The 22531-nt window shown below is 36.7% G+C and overlaps 1 protein-coding gene across 3 annotated transcripts in view; it reads left to right on the forward strand.

Annotated features, from left to right (window-relative positions):
• The window catches only part of PSPC1 (paraspeckle component 1), a 101093-nt gene that overhangs the window by 20229 nt on the left and 58333 nt on the right, over nt 1-22531 (forward strand). For all 3 annotated transcript variants that reach the window (XR_008958478.1, XM_048215741.2, XM_057309846.1), the window contains exons 3-5: nt 4046-4141; nt 9111-9307; nt 16724-16808. Coding sequence is in view for 2 of the 3 variants with exons in the window: in XM_048215741.2 (XP_048071698.1) it covers nt 4046-4141; nt 9111-9307; nt 16724-16808 (378 nt within the window). In the remaining variant the exon portion in view is untranslated. The remainder of the gene's footprint in view (nt 1-4045; nt 4142-9110; nt 9308-16723; nt 16809-22531) is intronic.

Below are 22531 nucleotides of genomic sequence, written 5' to 3' on the forward strand. Positions count from 1 at the left end.
ATCTTTAAAAAAAGGAAACTTTTTTTTTTAACACCAGAAGGTCAAAGTGAAATAAACAAGACGTGTGAGATAATGGACAAGGGGGATTTTTACAGGGAGTGGTGCATACAGTGAAACCATAAATGTTCACATTTTAGCATATAATCCAACAACAACAACAACAAAACCCGAAAGAGTCCCTTAAGGACTTCTCTTGAACACTACACATGGTCTTTTTGTTTTACATAATATGATGAATGTGGTTGTGACTAACTGATCTTCACTCATTCATGTATCTCTTTAGAAATGAAATTCTATAACAAGGTATAAATATATAACATTTGTTTGTATTGGTCAGGTTTTGTCTCAGAGGGCTCTATTCACCCCCCTGTATTAGTGTGTCTGGTGGCCCATATTCATATGTTGTTGAAAGCTGAAAATTTATAGTTACAAACTCAACATTATTTGAGAGTATAGTAGAGATGTCATTTTATTCTCTAATTTTGTTCACCATTTCCTTGACTTTATAAAATTAATCTTGTCAATTCTTAGTATTTCTGTCATGTTCTGAGTGTGAATGATTTGCTTAGTATGTTTTTCTTCTTGAGTCTCCTCTTCTGATGTTTCTCCTGGGGACTAGTGGCATTCTGGTATTGAGTGTGGGGGGAGAGCTGAGTTTGTCTTTGTTGGCCTCTGCTGAGGTGTAATTCTTATCTGGCCCTATTATTATTCTGATGTTTGGGTCCTGCAATGGGTTCCCGTGGGTAAGTGGTCAGTATAGTACATCTTCTATTTGTCCTTGGGCTTCTTTGGGTCCTCTTAGAAGTACCACATCCTCCCATGGGCTCGGGAACTCTCAGCTGTTTTCTTCTACTTAATTGGGTTGCTTGTGATCTTTGAGGCTGTATTTACTCATTCTTTATCACACTTTCAGTTTTTTAGATGTTGAATATGAGTAATCACCCTTGAAATTGAGGCCTGTAAGGCTCTTCTGTTTTGGGTTTCCACTCAGTTTATCTGAGGTTTCTATAATCCCATTGTGCCCATCACCCCCAAGGTATTCCACACCTGCTTCTTCTCTCAAAAATGTCTTTGCTAGCGGCTGCCTGGGTGGCTCAGTCGGTTGAGCATCTGCCTTTGGCTCAGGTCACAATCCCAGGGGTCTGGGTTTGAGGCCTGCATCAGGCTCCCTTCTCAGTGGGGAGCGTGCTTCTCCCTATGCTATTCATTCCACTTGTGCTCTCTGGCTGTATCTCTCTGTCAAATAAATAAAATAAATCTTTTAAAAAAATACTTACAATGTCTTTACTAGCCCAGGAGTCATTTTTTTTTTAAATAAAGATTTTATTTTTAAGTAACCTCTATACCCAATGTGGGGCACAAACTCAAACCCTGAGATCAAGAATTGCATGTTCCGCCAACTGAGCCAGACAGGGGCCCCCGCAGGAATCATTTTTAATAACCACTTTTTTTTCGTTCTCTCCTTTTTTTAAAAGATTTTTTTTATTTGAGAGGGCGAGAGAATGCAGGCAATTAGGGGAGAGGAGCAGAGAGAGGAATAAGCACACTCCACGCTGAGCTTGGAGCCCCTTGTGGGGTTCAATCCCATGACCCTGAGGTCATGACCTGAGCTGAAATCAAGAGTCCAATGCTTAACTGACTGAGCCATCCAGGTGCCCCAGTAATCATTTTTTTTTTTAAAGATTTTATTTATTTGACAGAGAGAGAGACAGCCAGCGAGAGAGGAAACACAAGCAGGGGGAGTAGGAGAGGAAGAAGCAGGCTCCCAGCGGAGGAGCCTGATGTGGGGCTCGATCCCAGTACCCTGGGATCACGCCCTGAGCCGAAGGCAGACGCTTAACGACTGCGCCACCCAGGTGCCCCCCCAGTAATCATTTTTAATAACAGCTTAGGATTTAAAGTCTCTGTTGTTCTCAGGGTCTTCATTTATTTGTAAAGGTAAGCTTTTGGAATCCAGATAACCTCTTCACCTCTTAGCCCTTGTGTTAATGCACAGATTTACTACTGCAATAGATTTACTCTTATTTGCATAGTGAGACACTGATAGCAAGGAAAAAAAAATTTAACTTAGGCAAAGAGATCTTTTATTTTTGGCTAGGCTTACATAGTTCCAAAAAGTAAACGTAATTAACAAAACACAACTACCAGAGGAGGCGCTCTGATATCAGTAGAAGGCACTAACCATAAGAAAGCTTGGTATGGGGGCGCCTGGGTGGCACAGCGGTTAAGCGTCTGCCTTTGGGTCAGGGCGTGATCCCGGCGTTATGGGATCGAGCCCCACATCAGGCTCTTCTGCTATGAGCCTGCTTCTTCCTCTCCCACTCCCCCTGCTTGTGTTCCCTCTCTCACTGGCTGTCTCTGTCTCTGTCGAATAAATAAATAAAAAATCTTTAAAAAAAAAAACAAAAACTTGGTATGGATCTTCATGTACAGATGCTGGTTTGATCCTGTCAAATGGATATGCTATACTCTTGAGTGTGACAGTTGGAAGACAGGAGCAGGAAGAACCAAAGCCTCTTCCCCACTGGATTAGGACCCCCAGGGATATTATTACAGATGACATGAAGGTGATTGTGCTGATAGTAATGACAGCAATACCAGCTGTGGTGATGATGATGTCATCACCAGCAGTTTGACAGGATCTATAAATCCTTAGGGTGCTTCTTTCTCATCCAGCTGATCATCTCTGATCCATTCCTTGGACAGGCCACAAAATCTACTTTCACAAAAATGGATCCAGTGCATTCTTTTATCACCAAAAACACACCAGTCCTTGTATTTGCTGATTTGGAAAAACGGTAAAAATACTTTTGCATCGTTTTGGAACTGAGTCCAATCTAAGCTACAAGAAAGAATATTGTTAAAAAACACACATGGGTGGGGGGGGCGCACCTGAGTGTCTCAGTAGGTAAGCGTCTGCCTTTGGCTCAGGTCCTGATCCCAGAGTCCCGGGATCAAGCCCTGCATCGGACTCCCTGCTCAGCAGAGAGTCTGCTTCTCCCTCTGCCCATCACCCCACTCGTGTGCTCTCTCTCTCTTGCCCTCAATAAATAAATAAAAACTTAAAAAAAACCCCACACACTTGGGTACTTTCAGTGGTGGTGGTTTTAAAATCCTGTGCTTGGCTATAAAAGCCTTATAAGCAAAGGTAATGAATAATAGTGAGGAAATTTTAATATCAGCATATCATCTGATACCTATTTCATTTTCCTGTTTTGTCTTCCTCAATGAGCTTTCCCATCCTTTTGTTTTACTTAGGAAAGTAGTAAAGAAGGAGAGTTTACAAGTCATATCTTTTATCACCCACTCTTGTTGCCCCCCACCCCCAACCTCCACCTTGAACGTGTCTGTGTCTTCTGGCTCCCCTCCTTCGCTTTTGCTTGGCTGCTTTGCTGATATATTTTAGATGTTATTTTAGGTTTTATTCTTATTTATTTTTAAGATTTTATTTATTTATTTACCAGAGAGTGCACACAAGCAGGGAGAGGGAGAAGCAGGCTCCTCACTGAGCAGGGAGCCTGATGTGTTTCTTGATCCAGGACCCTGGGATCATGACCTGAGCTGAAGGCAGACGCTTAACACCCTGAGCCACCCAGGCAGGCATCCTTCATTTAGGTTTTAGAAAGATTTTTCTGAATAAGACTTGGTTAGACACAGGGAGGCTGGGAGGTAGGAATTTGAGGTGGTGGGATATGGGGATGATGATTCCACATAAAACATGAATTAGGTACTCATTCTTTTCCGTCATAATTTGTAAACGTTAACTACAGTGATTATGCAGATTCAAAGATGTTAATTTACTCCTCTGTCATCTTGAAGGGGGTATGCTCTAAAAAGCATTCATCTTTGTCTGACTTAGATGTTTATTTGTATCTGATGCAGTAAATGTTTATTGACTCATTTTAAGAGTATATGTAGTAACTTCTGAGACGTTTTTCTCAAGAGAGAAATTTCCCACGTATATATCTTGGAATAATTATAAAGAATTTCTAGGGGGATGTTAATTCCAGACACTGTATTAATTCTTACACTTTTACCTACCCAGGACCCCTCGTCCAGTCATTGTGGAGCCTATGGAGCAGTTTGATGATGAAGATGGCTTGCCGGAGAAGCTAATGCAGAAAACCCAACAATATCATAAGTAAGATTTTATTAATAAAGGCATTTTAGATATGTGCTGTCAAGGGTATTTATTACATCACATCTGTTATCAAGTATTGTTGGATTATAAGGTGTTCTTTTCAGTCATATAACCTGGTTAATAGAATGGCCTGGTCTACATGGAATGTTATTATTCTTTTGTATATGGGTAGAGTGTTAACTTAGAAAAGTTTACTTTTACTTTGGGCAACTAATCTTTGACAAAGCAGGAAAAAACATCCAGTGGAAAAAAGACTGTCTCTTCAATAAATGGTGCTGGGAAAATTGGACAGCTGTAAGCAAAAGAATGACCACTCTCTCACACCATACACAAAGATAAACTCCAAATGGATGAAAGACCTCGATGTGAGACAGGAATCCATCAAAATCCTAGAGGAGAATATAGGCTGCAACCTCCTTGTTATCGGCCACAGCAGCTTTTTTCATGATACATCTCCAAAGGCAAGAGAAAGAAAAGAAAAAATGAACTAGTGGGACTTCATCAAGATAAAAAGCTTCTGCACAGCCAGGGAAACAGTCAAAAAAACTAAGAGGCAGCCCATGGAATGGGAGAAGATATTTGCAAATGACAAATGACACTACAGATAAAAGACTAGTATCCAAGATCTACAAAGAACTTCTCAAACTCAGTACACGGGAAACAAATAATCAAATCAAAAAATGGGCAGAAGATATGAACAGACACTTTTCCAAGGAAGACATACAAATGGCTAACAGACACATGAAAAAATGTTCAACATCATTAGCCATCAGGGAAATTCAGATCAAAACCACATTGAGATACTACCTTATGCCAGTTAGAATGGCAAAAATTGACAAGGCAGGAAATAACAAATGTTGGAGAGGATGTGGAGAAAGGGGATCCCTCTTACACTGTTGGTGGGAATGCAAGTTGGTACAGCTACTGTGGAAAACAGTGTGGAGGTCCCTTAAAAAGTTAAAAATTGAGCTACCCTATGATCCAGCCATTGCACTACTGGGTATTTACCCCAAAGATACAGACGTAGTGAGGAGAAGGGCCATATGCACCCCAATGTTCATAGCAGCATTGTCCACAATAGCTAAATCGTGGAAGGAGCCGAGAAGCCCTTCAACAGATGACTGGATTAAGAAGTTGTGGTCCATATATACAATGGAATATTACTCAGCCATCAGAAAGAACGATTACCCAACATTTGCAGCAACATGGATGGGACTGGAGGAGATTATGCTAAGTGAAATAAGTCAAGCAGAGAAAGACAATTATCATATGGTTTCACTCATTTATGGAACATAAGAAATAGGAAGATTGGTAGGAGAAGGAAGGGAAGAATGAAGGTGGGGTAAACAGAAGGGGGAATGAAGCATGGAAGACTATGGACTCTGGGAAACAAACTGAGGGCTTCAGAGGGGAGGGGAGGTTTGGGGTAAGCCGGTGATGGGTTTTAAGGAGGGCACATACTGCATGGTGCACTGGGTGTTATACGCAAATAATGAATCATGGAACATTACGTCAAAAACTAAGGATATACTGTATGGTGACTAATATAACATAATAAAAAGTTATTATAAAAAAAGTTTGGCAAAAAAATAAAATGATAAAAGAAAAAAGAAAAGTCTGCTTTTATAACTGGGACAGTGTATGTAGATGGAGACTATAAGTAATTATGTTAGAGAAACAATTAATCTAGATACTGTGAATATTTCTTTAATTACTATGTTTTAGGTGTACTATAAGTTAAAAGGAGAATTTTGTTGGGGGTAAAGCAGGGGAGTTATTTAGTGTAAGCCGAGGGGGTAAGCACTCTTCTTAATGGTAAAAAAGAAAAGTAGCCTATTTTTAGAATGTGTATTATTATTTTACCAGTTGCTTTTTGCTCAGTGTTCTAGAAATATTTTTACGTAAATTGCTTGTATGAATAGAATATATTGTGTTGTTTTTATCCAGTCGTTCATTATAATAAATAAAACTAAAATATTTGCATGCATGAATTCAACAAATACTAGAGTGCTTTTGTGTTAGGCACTGTTCCACGTGCTGTCAGTTCCACTTTGAACTGTTTTTGCCTTCCCCGTGCTTTAATTTCTGGTGGTAGAGTTATACAAGAAATAAGGAACCAAAAACTGTAAAACATATTAAATTATGAGAATTACTATTTAAAAAACTCACTAACGTAAGGTGTAAAGACTTAGAGCAAAGTGTATGCATGTTTAATGTTGATTAATACTGGCAAATGGTTTTCCAGAAATATACCAATTTACATTCCTTGGTGTATGTATAAAGGTGTTTTTCTTCATCGTGACGAAAAGATGGATGTATGATTTTAAGATTTGAGAGCTGATGTTCAAAATGATATTTTATGGATGTTATTTTAATTACTGTTCTTTTAGTGCAGTTGAATGTTTTTCTTTTGTAGTTGATTGAAATGAGAAATATGAATGCTTTGTTATATGCCTGGTGCAGGAGATATATCAGTAAACAAAATAGGCCAGAAATTCATGCTATATGTGGGAGTGGTAAGGAGGATAAACAATAAAATTAGTAAAACAAATACAGCAGAAAGACAGGGGAGAGTGGGTGCTGTGGAGCAGAGTAGGTGCTGCTTTGTGCAGGTGGTTGGGGAAGCCTACTGGAGATGGTGACATTTGATTAACATCTTGAAGGAGTGGGGAGGAAGAAGGTAGCTAGGATCAGAAGTGGGATGGAATAGAAAGAATAATGATCTCGGCAGAGGAAATAGTAACTATAAAGGCCTTGAGGGAGGACTCTGGCAAGTTCTAAGAACAATAGAGAGGCCAGTTTAGCTGGAGCATAGTGAGGAAGGAGGGGAAATAGTAGGGAGGAGGTAGAGATAGGACCTTGGGAGGAGTGCAGAAAGGAAGGAGCCAGAGTGTAGTGACTTAATCCTAAATTTAATAGTAGCGTTTTTGGTTACTGTTTTAAGAAGAGATTTGTAAAGAACCAAGGGTGGAAACGGGGGTGGGGGGAATAGTAAAGTAGGAGCCTGCTGAAATGGAGGTCACAGTGGTGATGGGGAGAAGTGGCCAGATTCTGGATATAGTTTGAAAATAGACTTTGGATTTTGCTGATGGATATGGGAGAAAGAGAGTTAAAAGCATGATTACATGGTTTTTGGCTGAAGTAATTGGAAATGTGGAAATTGCTAATGACTGATTTGGAGAATCTTGGAGGAGCAGTTTTGAGGAAGTTCAGGAACCTTGTTTTGGACATGTTAGGTTTGAGATGGTTTCCAGCACCCAAGTGGAGATGTCAAGTAAATAGTTGGATTTGCATCTGGAATTTAGATGAGTTTTCTGAGCTACAGTTACCACATGTGATAGATAACTATGTCAAAGGATTGAGCCCTGGAATACTCCAGTATATAGAAGTTGGGAAGCATAGGAGGAGTTAGCAAAGACAAGAGCCAGGAGTAGTCATTGCTATAGGGGGGTCAACTGACAGTGTGTCCTGGAAGCAAGGGAAGAAAGTATTTTAGGGGAGAAGGATCAGTTGTATAATCAGTTGTAATTCAGAAGCATTTTAATTTCTTATACAACACTGTTTTTCAAAGACTAACTATGATTTCCTAGTCACTTGACTTTGGTTATAGTTTACCATTACAAATTTGAACTAGAGCATCCTTTTGGATTCAAGAATTAGAGAACTGGAATTATAAGGGTGTTACAAAAAGTAGAATTTATATGCATTTAGGAATATTTATTTATATAATGATTTAATTACCCAGCAAACCTTACAAGATCTCATTATTTTTCTAGTTTTGCTGCCTAAGCAAAGTGATTCAAATTTAGTTCTAACTCCTCAACTCCATTTTGTTTCAATAGTGTTTCCCTTGGAGAAAATGAAGATTTTTTAATATTTGTGATTATAGTCAAAGTCTGATTTAGGAACTACTGACTAATAATTCTTTCAGAAAAATTAGTAGGTGGTTGATCCCCCTCCCCAATTCCTTTCTCTTTTCCAGTCAATATTTTAAAAAGAAAAAGTCCAAGTCTGATATTTAGATACAGAATACCAGATCATGGTTACCTTTGATTTTCCTTATGTGCCTCTGAAAATCTTTAAAGCTGTTTCTTGTTACTACATCTTTTCTTCTGTGACAACCTCCCCTTTTATCTCCCAGATTTGTCTCACCTATCCATCTTCCCCTCCCCACCCTAAAATAAAAGTTAAAATTTAGGATTGCAAGGCATCTATACTTTCATTGGTGGCGTAGGCATTATGTTTTTACTAATATTTTTTAATAGAAACTATGATAGGCAAGAATAATTAAAAAAATTCTTTGAATTTCAGGTACATTCATAGATCCTTATTTTTTTAAAAAAATTTTGTTCATTTGTTTGCTGATCTTTTATTCATTTAAGAAATAAATGTTAAATGTACATGATGTATCAGATACTGTGCTAGGTTCTTGAGGTACAGTAATTAACAGACATATTTATAAGTGAGGCTTTTATTTTTTGGCATAGCCAATTAACTTAGCACATAGCACTCAATAAACTATCTGCTTTTATTTCTATCCCTAAAAGTTACTACTTTTAGAAAAAAAATTGGTTCTAGACAATTAATTTAGACAATTAATATTTGATTCTAGACAATATTTGATTCATGTGTTGCAGATTGCCTTATGTAAAATTGTTTGTTGAGTGAAAACCAGAAAGGCCTTACTGAAAGTGATAATTAGGGGAGTGCCACTTGTAGTATCAGATTGCTTAGGTTCGAGTCGTGGTTCTGTTCTTACTAACTGACATCCTTGGGCAGTTTCTTAAACTTAGGGTTGTTAAAACATGTATTACAGTATTGCCATGAGGTAAATCATGCAGAGTACTTACTTGCCTGACACAGTGCCGTGAACATTGTAACTGCTTAGTAAATGGTAGTCCTTATAATTCTTATCTGTTGTTTTGACTTTTAAACATACCTTTCTGTATGTTTTCAAATGTAAACTTAGGGAAAGAGAACAGCCGCCACGTTTTGCTCAACCTGGGACATTTGAATTTGAGTATGCATCTCGATGGAAGGCCCTTGACGAAATGGAAAAGCAGCAGCGTGAGCAGGTTGATAGAAACATCAGAGAAGCCAAAGAGAAACTGGAAGCAGAAATGGAAGCAGCTAGGCACGAACATCAGTTAATGTTAATGAGGCAAGGTAAAAATGGGTTTTCATATAGATATGGTATGATTTTTTTTTTCTTCAGGCTAGTTTATATTTCCCAGTGATACCTGTTATTATTTAAGTTGCCAGTTAGGAGTTTTGAGATAGTTGGAACTCTCACTGTGTTAGGAACAAAAATCTCCCTTTTCCAAGAGAACTTCCTTAAAAAAAATAAAAAGCAAAAATACCTTATTAAAATAAGTTTTTGGGCACCTGGGTTGCTCAGTTGGTTAAGTGTCTGACTCTTGATCTCAACTCAGGTCTTGATCTCAGGGTTGTGAGTTCAAGCCCCTCAGTGAAAAGACAAAAAAGGGCTCCTGGGCTGCTTAGTTGGTTAAGTATCTGCCTTTGGTCAGGTAATGATCCCAGGATCCTGGGATCAAGTCCTGCATTGGGCTCCCTGCTCAGCAGGGAGACTGCTTCTCCCCCTCCCTCTGCCTGCTGCACCCCCTGATTGTACCTTCTCTGTCTCTGTCAAATAAATAAAATCTTAAAAAAAAAAAAAAGTTTTACCTACATACATAGTATTGTTGAAGGTTATTAAGGTTGTTAAATTTTGCCTGTAACAAATACTTGATTCTGCTGGCAAAAAGAGAAACACAGTGGATAATTCTTGGTGTGTAGATTTGGCATAAAGTCACATACCAAATTTTGTTTTGGTGTGTACCTGACACTAATATAACATTGTATGTTAACTAACTGGAATTAAAACAAAAACTTTTAAAAAAAGATTTTGTTTATTGGAAAAAAGAATTATGAAAAATGCTGGCTATTTAAGATTGTACTGTGTGTCAAAAGATTACAGATGGATATTCTTTGGCGGGGTGAGAAAGATTCACGTGTGCTGAGAGATATGGGGATTCATGAAGATTGAATTCTTTGTAGTTGGCAAGAATATTTTAAATGTTTGAGACAGAGCTAACTGAACTTTTAAGAGCAGTCCTAATGGGTGATCATTTATTCTCATAATCACTGGTCAAATACCTAACATGAGAAGCTGCTTAAATATATCTAGAAGCTCATTTCTCCCCTGTCCTCTTGCTGGGTTTCTTTTTATGCCTGTCTTTCTTTATTGTTTCTCTCTTCCCTTTTCTGTTCTTTAATTCTCTAAATGATTTCTTCTGGTTATTCCTTTCACTCATTTTTTCAACTATCCATAATAGTTTTGTATTTCTTAAAATAAGCATTTGATTGCTTTCTATTTTACTGTTAATTTTTTTTCTTTTTTTAATTTAGTGTTTCAGTAAACATTTACCTACCTTCTCTTGGCTACCCTCAGAGATCAAGGCACCAGGATGCTAACCTAGATTTCTTCAGTAGCCGCCTTACTGGATTGTTATTTAATCCTGGTCTCCTCTAAACTATATTTTATACTAGAGCCAGTATTTCTTTAAAAGGTGAAAAATATTATCATCATTCATCTTTAAATCCTTTTGATAGATTCTTGGTTCCTAAAAGTCTGGGTTGGTTTGTTTATTTTTTTCTGTTCAGTAAATGTTTGTTGAACATTTATGACCAAGTCACTAAATAACTGTGCTGAAACTAAGTTAAAAAAACAAAATCCAGCTCAGCAACTGTAGAAACTAGTCAGACATTTCTGGTTTCATTTGAACGCTAAACTTAGCAGTTCTGTAAGTTCACTCTTCTAAGAAAATTGAACTCATTTATATTATATAATATGTTTAAAGATAAACATAAAATATGTTAAAGATAAACTAAGTCTCCTATCTAACAGAAAATTTTAAATTGTTTTATAAGATAAGGTACAGAATCATTGGCTGCTTAGAGATGGAAGAGAGATCTTCAAGGTTATCTAGTCCGGTGGTTTTGTGGTCTTAAAATTTGGTTGCATATAAGAATCAACTTGGAAATTTTTAAAAATTTGATTTCCTGGGCCCCATGATTACTCTAGTACCTCTGTCCAATAAGGATTGTTTTCCGCTCATAGCCTTCTGGGTACTTTGCCACTATCTACAGTCATGCCATAGTTAGGACATAACATTGATTAAATATGGAAGCATTTGTACTACAAGATATTTGTTGCTGATGATGACAAACAATATTGTAACAGTCATTACTTCACATATTTTTTAATGTCAGTTGTAGAAGACACTGAGGTATTTGAGGATATAGTGATGACAAAGAACAACATTTTCTTTTGGCCTCATAAAGCTCTTCTGAGCTCTTAGAAGCTTTGCCTCATCCCTGAAGCTTGACTTTTGAAGCAGAGTAATTTTGCAAAGTTATTTCCCATAAGCTTTTTTTTTTCATTGCTTTTTGTGTGTTTGTTTATAACTCCTGTTAACAATATTTTGGTTTATAATATTAGAAAGGCACATTGTTTAGTGTAGCCTACTCCTTCTGGGTTTACTTCTGCTGAAGTACATCTTGTATTTATTTCGGCAAAGGTCTGAAGGTGATAAATTTGTTTTAGTGTTTGTGCAAATTTTTTTTTAATTTACAATTTTCTTTTGTTCTACAATTTTATATTTCATACAGCATTTCTAAGGGTTTTTTCAGGTCGAGGAGGGACTTTAGGTAATCTTTGTTCTGGGGCTGTGCAGAAACAGAAGCAGCTCTTTAGTTGACCTATCATGGAAATAGAAAACTCCTATAGTACAGAAAAAGTGTCTCCTTCCCTGCCCCACCTTCTGCTTTCTTGTAGGAATCACAGTTTCTTCTGTATTACAACAGTTATTTTTGTATATCCCTTAATGAAAAGAAAACTTGAATATGTCAGTAGATATGTATGTGTATTTATTTAAAACCAAAAAGTCCCCTATTTATTTTTTTCTATTTTACTTTCTACAGAAGGTCTGCCTCAGTTTTTAAATGGCTGCATGATACTCTGTTAAATTGATGTAATTAGTTTGGCTCATCCTCTGTTGATTGATATCTAGTTCTTTTTCCAGTTAGTAAAAGCAATGCTTCTTTTTTTTTTTTAGATTATTTATTTATTTATTTATTTATTTATTTATTTATTTATTTATTTGACAGAGATAGAGACAGCCAGCGAGAGAGGGGACACAAGCAGGGGGAGTGGGAGAGGAAGAAGCAGGCTTATAGCGGAGGAGCCTGATGTGGGGCTCGATCCCCGAACGCCGGGATCACGCCCTGAGCTGAAGGCAGACGCTTAACCGCTGTGCCACCCAGGCGCCCCATTAAAAGCAATGCTTCAACGAATGTTTATGTATATACCTTAACAAAATTTTGTAAATCTTAATTCTTCCTGGATACACCAATATGTTTTAATAATTATACTTTTGTACTTTGCTGATGTTTATTTAATCCTTTCTAGATCCAAATTCCATTATGCTGTTACAGGTTATTTTTTTCCTTCTCTCTCTGTTTTTGATCATCAGCATGGGAGGCAGTTCCTGAATTTTGTTCATGGTTATTTTTGTATTATCTTTGTTCCTATAGTTATAAACTTTCAATAGGTGAGATTTAACTCTACCGTGCATTTTGTTATTACTCTTTCCTCTTCCACCACTGGAATTTTATGATTATATTATCACTGTTTATGTATGCCTTCGTACTGATAAATCAAGTAGTGGAAGTAAATTGCCTTTAAATATCTTTTGATCCTGATTACTGAAGGGCAAAAAAACCCCAAGGAAATAGGCATAATTTATTCCTCCTTCATTCTCTTTTCCTCTCAACTTTTATTTTGCACCTGATTTGTCTACATTTATGACATTAACTTAACTTTTTTCTTTTTTAGTATAAAAGCTGGTTTTGTTTATTTTTCTGGTGTTGCAGAACATTGAAGTTTTACTCTCTTAGTAGTAGTTTTCAATTATATAATACAGTGTTATCAACTATAGTCACTACATTGTATGTTGACTCCTTAGGCCGTATTATTATAGGTGAGAGTTTTTACCCTTTTACCAACCTCTCACTATTTTCCCCACTTCCCAGCCCCTGACAGTCACTTTCTACTTCCTTGTTTCTGAGTTTTGAGTTTTTTAGACTCCACATATAAGTTCTATGTAGTATTTGTCTTTCCTTGGCATATTTCACTGAACTTTAATGCCCTCGGGGTTCATCCATGTTCTTGGAAATGTAGGGTTTCATTTTCTTGTGGCTGAATAAAATTCTATTGTGTGTGTGTGTGTGTGTCTGTATATTATGTGTATGAGTGTGTATAAACATGTATGTTGTACATATACATATATATGTACGTATACATACCCCATCTTTATCCATTCACTCATTGATGGACACTTAAGTTGTTTCCATACTTCACTGTTGTGGATAATCCTGGAATGAGCATGGATAATCCTGGAGTGAATCCTGGAGTGAACATATTTAATATTATGTTTTCATTTCATATTAATGTTCTTTAATGGTAATCCTCACATGTTTAAATGTTAACCCTATTTTAAATAGATGAGTTACTACTTTTCTGTTTGTTTGATTGATGTTTATCCTCATGATTTAAGGAAGGGTTCATAAAAACATTACTTGCATTCTTGTGTCTTCTAAAATATTATCTGTGATCCTTATATTTTAAACTGGTGCTTGAAATTCTTGCATCTTTTTCTCCCTTCTTAAGTACTTGATAGATGTTTCATTGTCTTCTAGCATTGAATGTTTCTGTGGGGAAGTCTGAGGTAAGCCTGACTTGATCTGGATTCTTTCTTCTTAAGTCAAGTCCAGTAACTTAACCAGGATGTGTGTGTGTGTGTGTGTGTGTGTGTGTGTGTCCCCGTCCCCCCCCCCCCCCCACCGCCCCAAACAGTTTGTTAAGATAAAATTTATTTTTTTCTTTTTAAGTAAGCTCCACACCCAGAATGGAGCCCAATACAGGGCCTGAACTCACAACCCCAAGATCAAGACTTGAGCCAAGATCAGGAGTCAGATGCTTTACTGACTGAGCCACCCAGGCACCCCTTGTTAAGAGAAATTTTAAACATAATGTTGAAGGAATTTTAGGGTGTTCACTACTTAGATTCCGTTACTAACATTTTACTGTACTTTATTATTATATTTTTCCATCTTTTCATTCTTGTGTTTAAGATACATTTTGTTATAACAGTATAGTGTTTCAGCTTTTCTTTGGGACTAAATATACCCTTAAAATCTGTAGATTCAGTGCTTTTATTTCTGGAAAATAGACTGTTAGATCAGAGAGTATACATTCAGTTTTCATGACTTGAAGGATATTAAACTGAGAAAACACAGTCCAGATCAAACTTTAAATTTGTCTGTATTCCCCTTTATTCCCTTATATTCACATATATTTGTTATCTTGAAATTATAGATATAATTTTATGTTCTTTGTCATTAAATTTGGAAAGCATTTTCAAATGTTTTTTGGTCTAGTAATAAGTAGTGCTGCAGCTGATGCCTTTATACGCATGGGTGGATGCCTTTGGATTATTTTTTAAAGAAAAATCCCAGTGACTGTGATTTACTGGATCAAAGGTTGAAAACACTCCAGTTATATGTGTGTGTGTGTGTATTTTTTTTTTTTTTATAATTTATTCCCCCAGAAGGATATTACTATGGCAGTGTACGAATATGTAAGCTTTGTTGAAATTTCAGGAACTTCAGATATTAGCAACTTAAATAATTTAGTAAATGTAAAATGGTAGTTTTGCTTTAAGTTGATGGTGCTCTTACTTAAATTGGATTATGTATTTATCTGATAACTTTATTGTTGGATTCTTTGAGCTAATTATTATGCCAGTGTTAATAGATAAGGAAGTACTATCTGAGAGGTTAAAGGAGTTTTCTCAACTGGCACAGCTTAAAGGGAGAAAATCTAGTTGTCAGAAAATAAATGTGTTTTTTTCTTCTTTTTTGTGGAAGAAAATGTAATGCATATTTTTACATTATTATGTATGATAATTTGTCCCTGATTTAAGAGCAGCTGATCTGTAAAACCATGACAAAATTTTTACAGGATATACTGGATAGACTTTCTTGGGGAATTAATGATTGTAGTACACTTTCCACATTTTGGCTTATGGAAGCATTTCCCCTTAGGAATATAAGTAGATTGTATATTTTTAGTGTCTACTAGGTTTCTCCAGCTAAAGCAATTATCTGATTGTTTTATGGTTCTCAATTTTTGTATAGTGGAGTAAACTAGGGTGCTTCAAAAAAAATACTGATGTCTACATCCCAAGAGATTTTGATTTAATTGATCTGGTTAAAAGGTACTTAGGTGTTCTAATGAGCAGTTAAGGTTGACAGCTAATGGTCTCCATGTTTGAAATCATTGTAGTAATTTTTGATGGTTTTTAAGGTAGCTGAGTGGTTTTAGGCATTTTGTTGGAATTCCCTGGTCACTACCTTACCCTAGCCGGATGGTTATAATACGTTTATTATCTGTCTGAATCTTTTTCTTTGACATAAGTAATACATAATTCAGTCTGTTTTCAGTCACTAAAATGGGGAAGATAATATTTACCTTGTTAGGGTTATGATGCCTGCTTTGTTATGGTTATATTATTAGGGTTATTGGCACATAGAATAACTGTAACTGTTAGTATTTTGTTAATAAGTTCTTGATATAGTGATTTATTAAGAAATATTCAGTTGAGGTGATTTATATTCACATTAGAAATTTCAGATAAAGTGATGAGAGAAGGGGGAAGTAGAAGAACCAATAATTGTGCCATCCAGAGTATTTTAGTATTTTTTAATCCATGCTTATATGCACATATAATTTGGTAGGATATTAAAAAGATTTTTAGTACATGGGCAAAACAAATTTACTTTTTCTAATCTTACACTACTCTGGAACCCCCCTGTTCTTGATGATGGGGCAAGGATTGGTGACTGTGGGAATGCTCATCTTGTTTAAAATAATCTTGTTAGTATCAGAATTCACCCCTTTCCCCCCCTACAAGAATTCTCTCTTTGCCTTTTTGTAAGAAGTTGACTTTGTGTGGGAGGAATCTTAAGCTAATTGTACTGGGAGGAATATTGTTTGGAAGTTAAACAGTATCCTATTATTCTTAATGTTTGTTCTGGTTCTTATGTGCCCTCTGCTCATGTCTCCCAAGGCATATTTTTGGACTTTACATTTGTGGCTGAAAAAATTTCAAATTTGAAAGAATGTATATGAAAATATAGCTATCATTTATTTTGTTTTTAATATGTTCCAGGCCTTACATTAAAACAATTGCTACCCGTTTAAATTTCTTAACATGAGGATAAATTTTATTATTCTTTTCATACATACAAAGAAACGGGTCCAGAAAAGATACTAATTTGATTAATTACACAGCTTATAATCTTTCATTATAAAATGATATAATAGACAAAGAGGCTAGGTGCACGAGTATGAATAAGTTACTAAATATATTGCCAGCAGTAGAGAATCTATATGATTATAGATTTAAAAAATACAGAAAGGGAAGGTAAAAATATTAATGTGCAATCACTATTTTATAGATCTCATGAGGCGTCAAGAAGAACTCAGACGCTTGGAAGAACTCAGAAACCAAGAGTTACAAAAACGGAAGCAAATACAACTGAGGTAAAAGAACATCATTGTAATATATATGTGAATATATATAGTTTTCATTGTGTTTTTAATAAAATTCCCTACTGCCTATTATAAACAGGTTGTACAAGTTGGAAAATACAGGAGAAAATAACAAAATTGTCTTTTTTTTTTTTTTCTGTACTTTGGGAATTACTCTACAGATTAGCATAATTCTTTGGTATTATGATTTTTTTTAAAGCTGATTATGGACACTTTGCATTCACAGAACTTACATAAGGTTCTTAGGTATTACATGTAACTTGTAAGAATGCACTGTGATTTACTGGATCATTTTTCTAGAGATGGACATATTTGAACTGTTATTAGTTTTAATTTTCCCATGTGTGTAACATTACTGTGAATGCTTTTATACATTTTTGTGCTTCTGATAATTCTCTTAAAAAAGATTTGTGGAAGTGGAATACATGATAAAGGGGGGGTATAGGTATTTAAAATCTCAGTATAAAATAGACAACTGTGATGGTCAACTTAAAATCTTCTAGGTTAAATAAGGACTTTGGGGAGTAATTGATTCAAGGTACATAAATAAAAATTAACGGCTTTTCTTGAACTAACAATATTTAATTGTGAAATCTAATGAGATAAATGTTACAAGTTGTTAAAAATCATAATAATTAGGAAATGTTATGAACAAAGCTATGGTAGATTAAAGCAAACAAATTTTTTTACTTAAAGTTCTTAAAATTAATTTTAGAGAGAGAAAAAGAGCAAGTGTGCGGTGGAGGGTCATAGGGAGAGAAGGAATCTCAGGCTCCCCGCTGAGTGTGGAGTGTGCCATGGGGCTGAATCTCAGGACCTTGAGGTCATGACCTGAGCTAAAACCAAGAGTTGGATGCTTAACTAACTGCTCCACCCAGGTGCCCCAAAGTTTTGTTTTTAATTTTTTTAAGATTTTATTTATTCATTTGAGACAGAGAGAGCATGAGCAGGGAGAGAGGGAGAGGGAGAAGCAGACACCCGCTGAGCCAGGGGCCCTGCTTAACCATCTGAGCCACCCAGGCGTTCCTCAGAGTTTTGTTTTTTAAAGTGTTATAAAAGTAGGGGCGCCTGGGGGGCGCAGTCGTTAAGCGTCTGCCTTCCGCTCAGGGCGTGATCCCCGCTCAGGGCGTGATCCCCGCTCAGGGCGTGATCCCGGCGTTCTGGGATCGAGCCCCACATCAGGCTCCTCCGCTGTGAGCCTGCTTCTTCCTCTCCCACTCCCCCTGCTTGTGTTCCCTCTCTCGCTGGCTGTCTCTCTCTGTCGAATAAATAAATAAAATCTTTAAAAAAAAACCAAACTGTAAGGGTGGAGCCCAGCACCTGAGCTTAATCTTCCAGGTGATTGGTATGCATCATAAAGTTTGAGAACCACTATTACATAAAATTCCCTATATGATCTCCTTACACAAGGGACCTTTTCCCAATTTCTTTGTCATTGTTTCTTTCCTTTTTATGTAAGTATGTTAAAGTCTGTTTTACTTGTACAAAGAAAAGGAAACCTTCTCTCCCAAATATAAAACTGACTCCATATTTCCTTTGTATTTATACTTGACAGCTAGGCTTTTAGAATTAGTACTCTGCTCTTTACTTGCCGAAAGTAAATAATTTAAGCAAACAATGTGGGAGAACCCCTAAGATGGCATTAAAAAACCCATATAAATAAATGGCTAGCTCAGTCAGTAGAGCATGCAACTAGATCTTGGGGTTGTCAGTTCGAGCCCCACATTGAGTGTAGAGATTACTTAAAAATAAAGTCCTTAAAAAACAAACAAATGAACATAATTGCGTTGCAAGTGAATAACATTAACACTCTGAAAGGGGATGGGGAAGAAAGTAAGGAACCTAAATAACTGGAAAACACTATCTTGACACTATAGGCCAATTACAAGAAAAGCAAGATATTTTGTAATCTAGTTAATGTGTTTCTCACAGGGATATGGGTTAGTTCTGAAACTACTTTTTGTATGTACTTCTTCCCCACTTTGATCAGGTCTTCAATGAAAAGAATGTATATACTTTTTTGAGTGAACAAGTTAGTAAATATACATAATGAAACGCAGGTTTCTTGTTGGAGAAAGAAAAAAAAGGCTAAAACTAAAATGAATCCTGTGGTGTTGAATTGGAATTAGGGGTATCAGTAGAACTCAGTGGTATTTAAGTTAGAGAAGTATAGATGTGTGTATATATGTGGGTTCACATACATAGATAATTTCATAACTCCTGTCTACCTAGAAGCAGTGATGAGATATCTCAGTAACCATGACCTCATATATAGGGCCCCAATTCTTGTTTCAAACACCATTCTCTAATAAAAGGAACCAGGGCTTTGTGGAGACGTGGTTGATTCCTGGACTAAAAAGTCCAGGATGAGCCTGGAATGTTGTGCCAAGAAATAAGAAAGTACAGGTGTTGTACCTCTGATACCCTGTAGGTTCGGTACCAGACCACTGGAGTAAAGCAAATATCGCAGTAAGGTGTATCAAATGAATTTTTTGGCTTCCCAGTGCATATAAAAGTTATGTTTACACTATATTATAGTGTAACAAGTGTGCAAGAGCATTATGTCTAAAAAAAATGTACAGACGTTAATGAAAAAAATACTTATTGATAAAAAGTGCTAGCCATCATCTGAGCTTCCAGTGAGTTGTAATCTTTTTGTTGGTGGATGGTCTTCCCTTGATGTTGATGGCTGCTGACTGATCAGGGTGGTGGTTGCTGAAGTTGGAAAGGCTGTGGCAGTTTTCGACTCTCTTTCACAAACAATTTCTCTGTAGCGTACGATGCTGTTTGATAGCATTTTACCCACAGAACTTTCAGAATAGGAATCCTCTCGAACCCTCTCATATAGACATTATCTTGGAGATAACTGCAGATTCAGATCTAGACCAGTGCTGTAAAGTGAATATCACAATAAAGTGTGTCAAATGAATTCTTTGGTTTCCCAGTACATATAAGTTATATTTACACTTATACACTATATTAAGTGTGAAATAAGCATTATGTTTTTAAAAACGTGCATGCCTTAATTAAAAAAAAAAAACTTTACTGATCAGGTTGGTGGTTGCTGAAGGTTGGGGTGGTTGTGGCAGTTTCTTAAAATAAGATGATACTGAAATTTGCTGCATGAACAGTCTTCCTTGCAGGAAGGATTTTTCTTTAGCATGTGGTGCTGTTTGATACCATTTTACACACAGTAGAACTTCTTTCAAAATTGGTGGAAGATCAGTCCTCTCAAACCCTGCTGATGTGTTATCAACTACGTTTATGTAATAACGCTAAGTTGTTTGTTGTCATTTCAACAATCTTCACAGCATCTTCACCAGGAGTAGATTCCATCTCAAGAAACCACTTTCTTTGCACATGCATAGAAGCAGCTCCTCATCTGTTAAAGTTTTATCATAGGATTGCAGCAGTGTGGTCCCATCTTCAGGCCCCACTTCTAGTTTGCTTGCTGTTTCCACCACATCTGCAGTTACTTCCTCCACTGATGTCTCGAACCCCTCAGCTGAAAGGCATCCATGAGGGTTAGATTGGAATCAGCTTCATCCAAGCTCCTGTTAATGTTGATAGTTAGACCTCTTCCCATGAAGCACAAATGTTCTTAATGGCATCTAGAATGGTGAATCCTTTCTAGAAATTTCTCATTTTACTTAGCCCAGATCCATCAGAGGAATCACTATCTAAGGCAGCTATAACCTTATGAAATGTATTTATTAAATAATAAGACTTGAAAGTTGAAATTGCTCCTTGACGTGTGGGCTGCAGAATGGATGTTGTGTCAGCAGGCATGAAAACAACATTAATCTTGTTTTATATCGCCATCAGACCTCTTGGGTGACCAGGTGCATTGTCAATGAGGAGCAGTATTTTGAAAGCAATCTTTTTTTTCTTTCTGATCAGTAGATCTCAGCAGTGGGCTTAAAATATTCAGTAAACCACGTTGTAATTAGATGTGCTATCATCCAGGCTTCTTTGTTCTATGCGTAGAGCACAGGCAGAGTGGATTGAGCACAATTCTTAAGGGCCCTGGGATTTTTAGAATGGTCGGTGAGCATTGGCTTCATCTTCAGGTCACCAAGGCTGCGTTAGCCCCTAACAGGACAGTCAGCCTGTCCTTTGAATCCAGGTATTGACTTCTCCTCTATGGCTATGAATGTCCTCGATGGCGTCTTCTTCCAGTAAGGTTATTTAATCTACATTGAAAATCTGTTGTTTAGTGTACCCACCTTCATTAATCATCTGAGCTAGATCTTTTGGGTGACTTAAGCTTCTGCATCAGCACTTGCTGTTGCACCTTGTATTTTTATGTTATAGAGATGGCTTCTTTCCTTAAACCTGATGACCCAGCCTTGGCTAGTTGAGACTTTTTTCCTGCAGCTTCCTCACCTCTCTCAGCCTTTATAGAATCGAAGAGAGTTAAGGCCTTGCTCTAGATTAGGTTTTGGTTTAAGGGACTGTTGTGGATGGTTTGATCTTCTATGCAGACTACTTAAAAGTCCTCCATTTCAGCAACAAGGCTGCTTTGTTATTTCTTACCATTTGTATGTTCACTGGAGTGGCACTTTCAGTTTCCTTGAAGAACTTTTCCTTTGCATTCACAACTTGGCTAACTGCTTGGTGCAAGAGGCCTAGCTTTTGGCCTTTTTCGGCTTTTGGTGTGACTTCCTCACTAAGCTTAATCATTTCTAGCTTTTGATTTAAAGTGAGAGGCATGCAACTCTTCACTTGAACACTTCAGAGACCATTCTAGGACTACGCATTGGCCTAATTTCAGTATTGTTCTGTCTCAGGGAGTAGGGAGGCCCAAGGAGAAGGAGACAGATGAAAAGAGAAAGATGGGGGGAATGGCTTGTTAATGGAGCAGTTAGAACACACATAGTATTAATTGATAATGTTTGGTCTTATATGAGTGTGGTTTGTGATGTCTCAAAACAATTACAGTAGCAAGCAACATCAAAGATCACACATCACCATTTACATTTGTAAATGTAATAATAATAAAATATTGTGATAATTACCTACCAAAATGTGACACAGACACACAAAGTGAGCTAACGCTTTTGGAAAAAATGGGGCCAGTAGACCTGCTTGATGAAGAGTTGCCCCAAATCTTCAATTTGTAAAAAAAAAAAACAGAAAAGCCCACTGTATCTGAAGTGCACAGTATAGTAAAGCTGAATAAAATTAAGTAGCCTGTACTAAAAAAAGATGGGGCATATTGAAAGTACACAGGAGGCAAACTGAAGGTGCTCCTGAATGGCCAATGTTGGAACAGTTTATAGTATTACATTTTAAACTGTAGAATAAAGTGTACATATCCATGAGTCCATACTGATAGAAGTAAAATTATTGAATAAATAAATGAAAGTGAATGGACAACTGTTCCTTATAGTAGAATTCCAGTTCATCAGTATGGAAGGAATGAGAGAAAATCACCAGTGGGACAAACACTGTGGTAATAATTGTTACAGACAAGATTTACTGATGGGTGTACAAGGTTTTGCCAAAACTTGAGAAACACAATTTGCATACTTATTTGTATTAGGTACAAATGGAAAAATAGTAAATTTAGTGGAGAAGCGACAGACACCACCATTACCAAGTATTAAGGTGCATATCACCTGTAATAAGACATTGATATCAGGAACTGCTTGATATGATCCAGACAGAGGGATACATTGTCATTTCTGTGGACTTTTTGGCCAAAAATTATA

The sequence above is a fragment of the Ursus arctos genome, unplaced genomic scaffold, assembly GCF_023065955.2.
Source record: "Ursus arctos isolate Adak ecotype North America unplaced genomic scaffold, UrsArc2.0 scaffold_10, whole genome shotgun sequence".
NCBI classification, from domain to species: Eukaryota; Metazoa; Chordata; class Mammalia; order Carnivora; family Ursidae; genus Ursus; species Ursus arctos.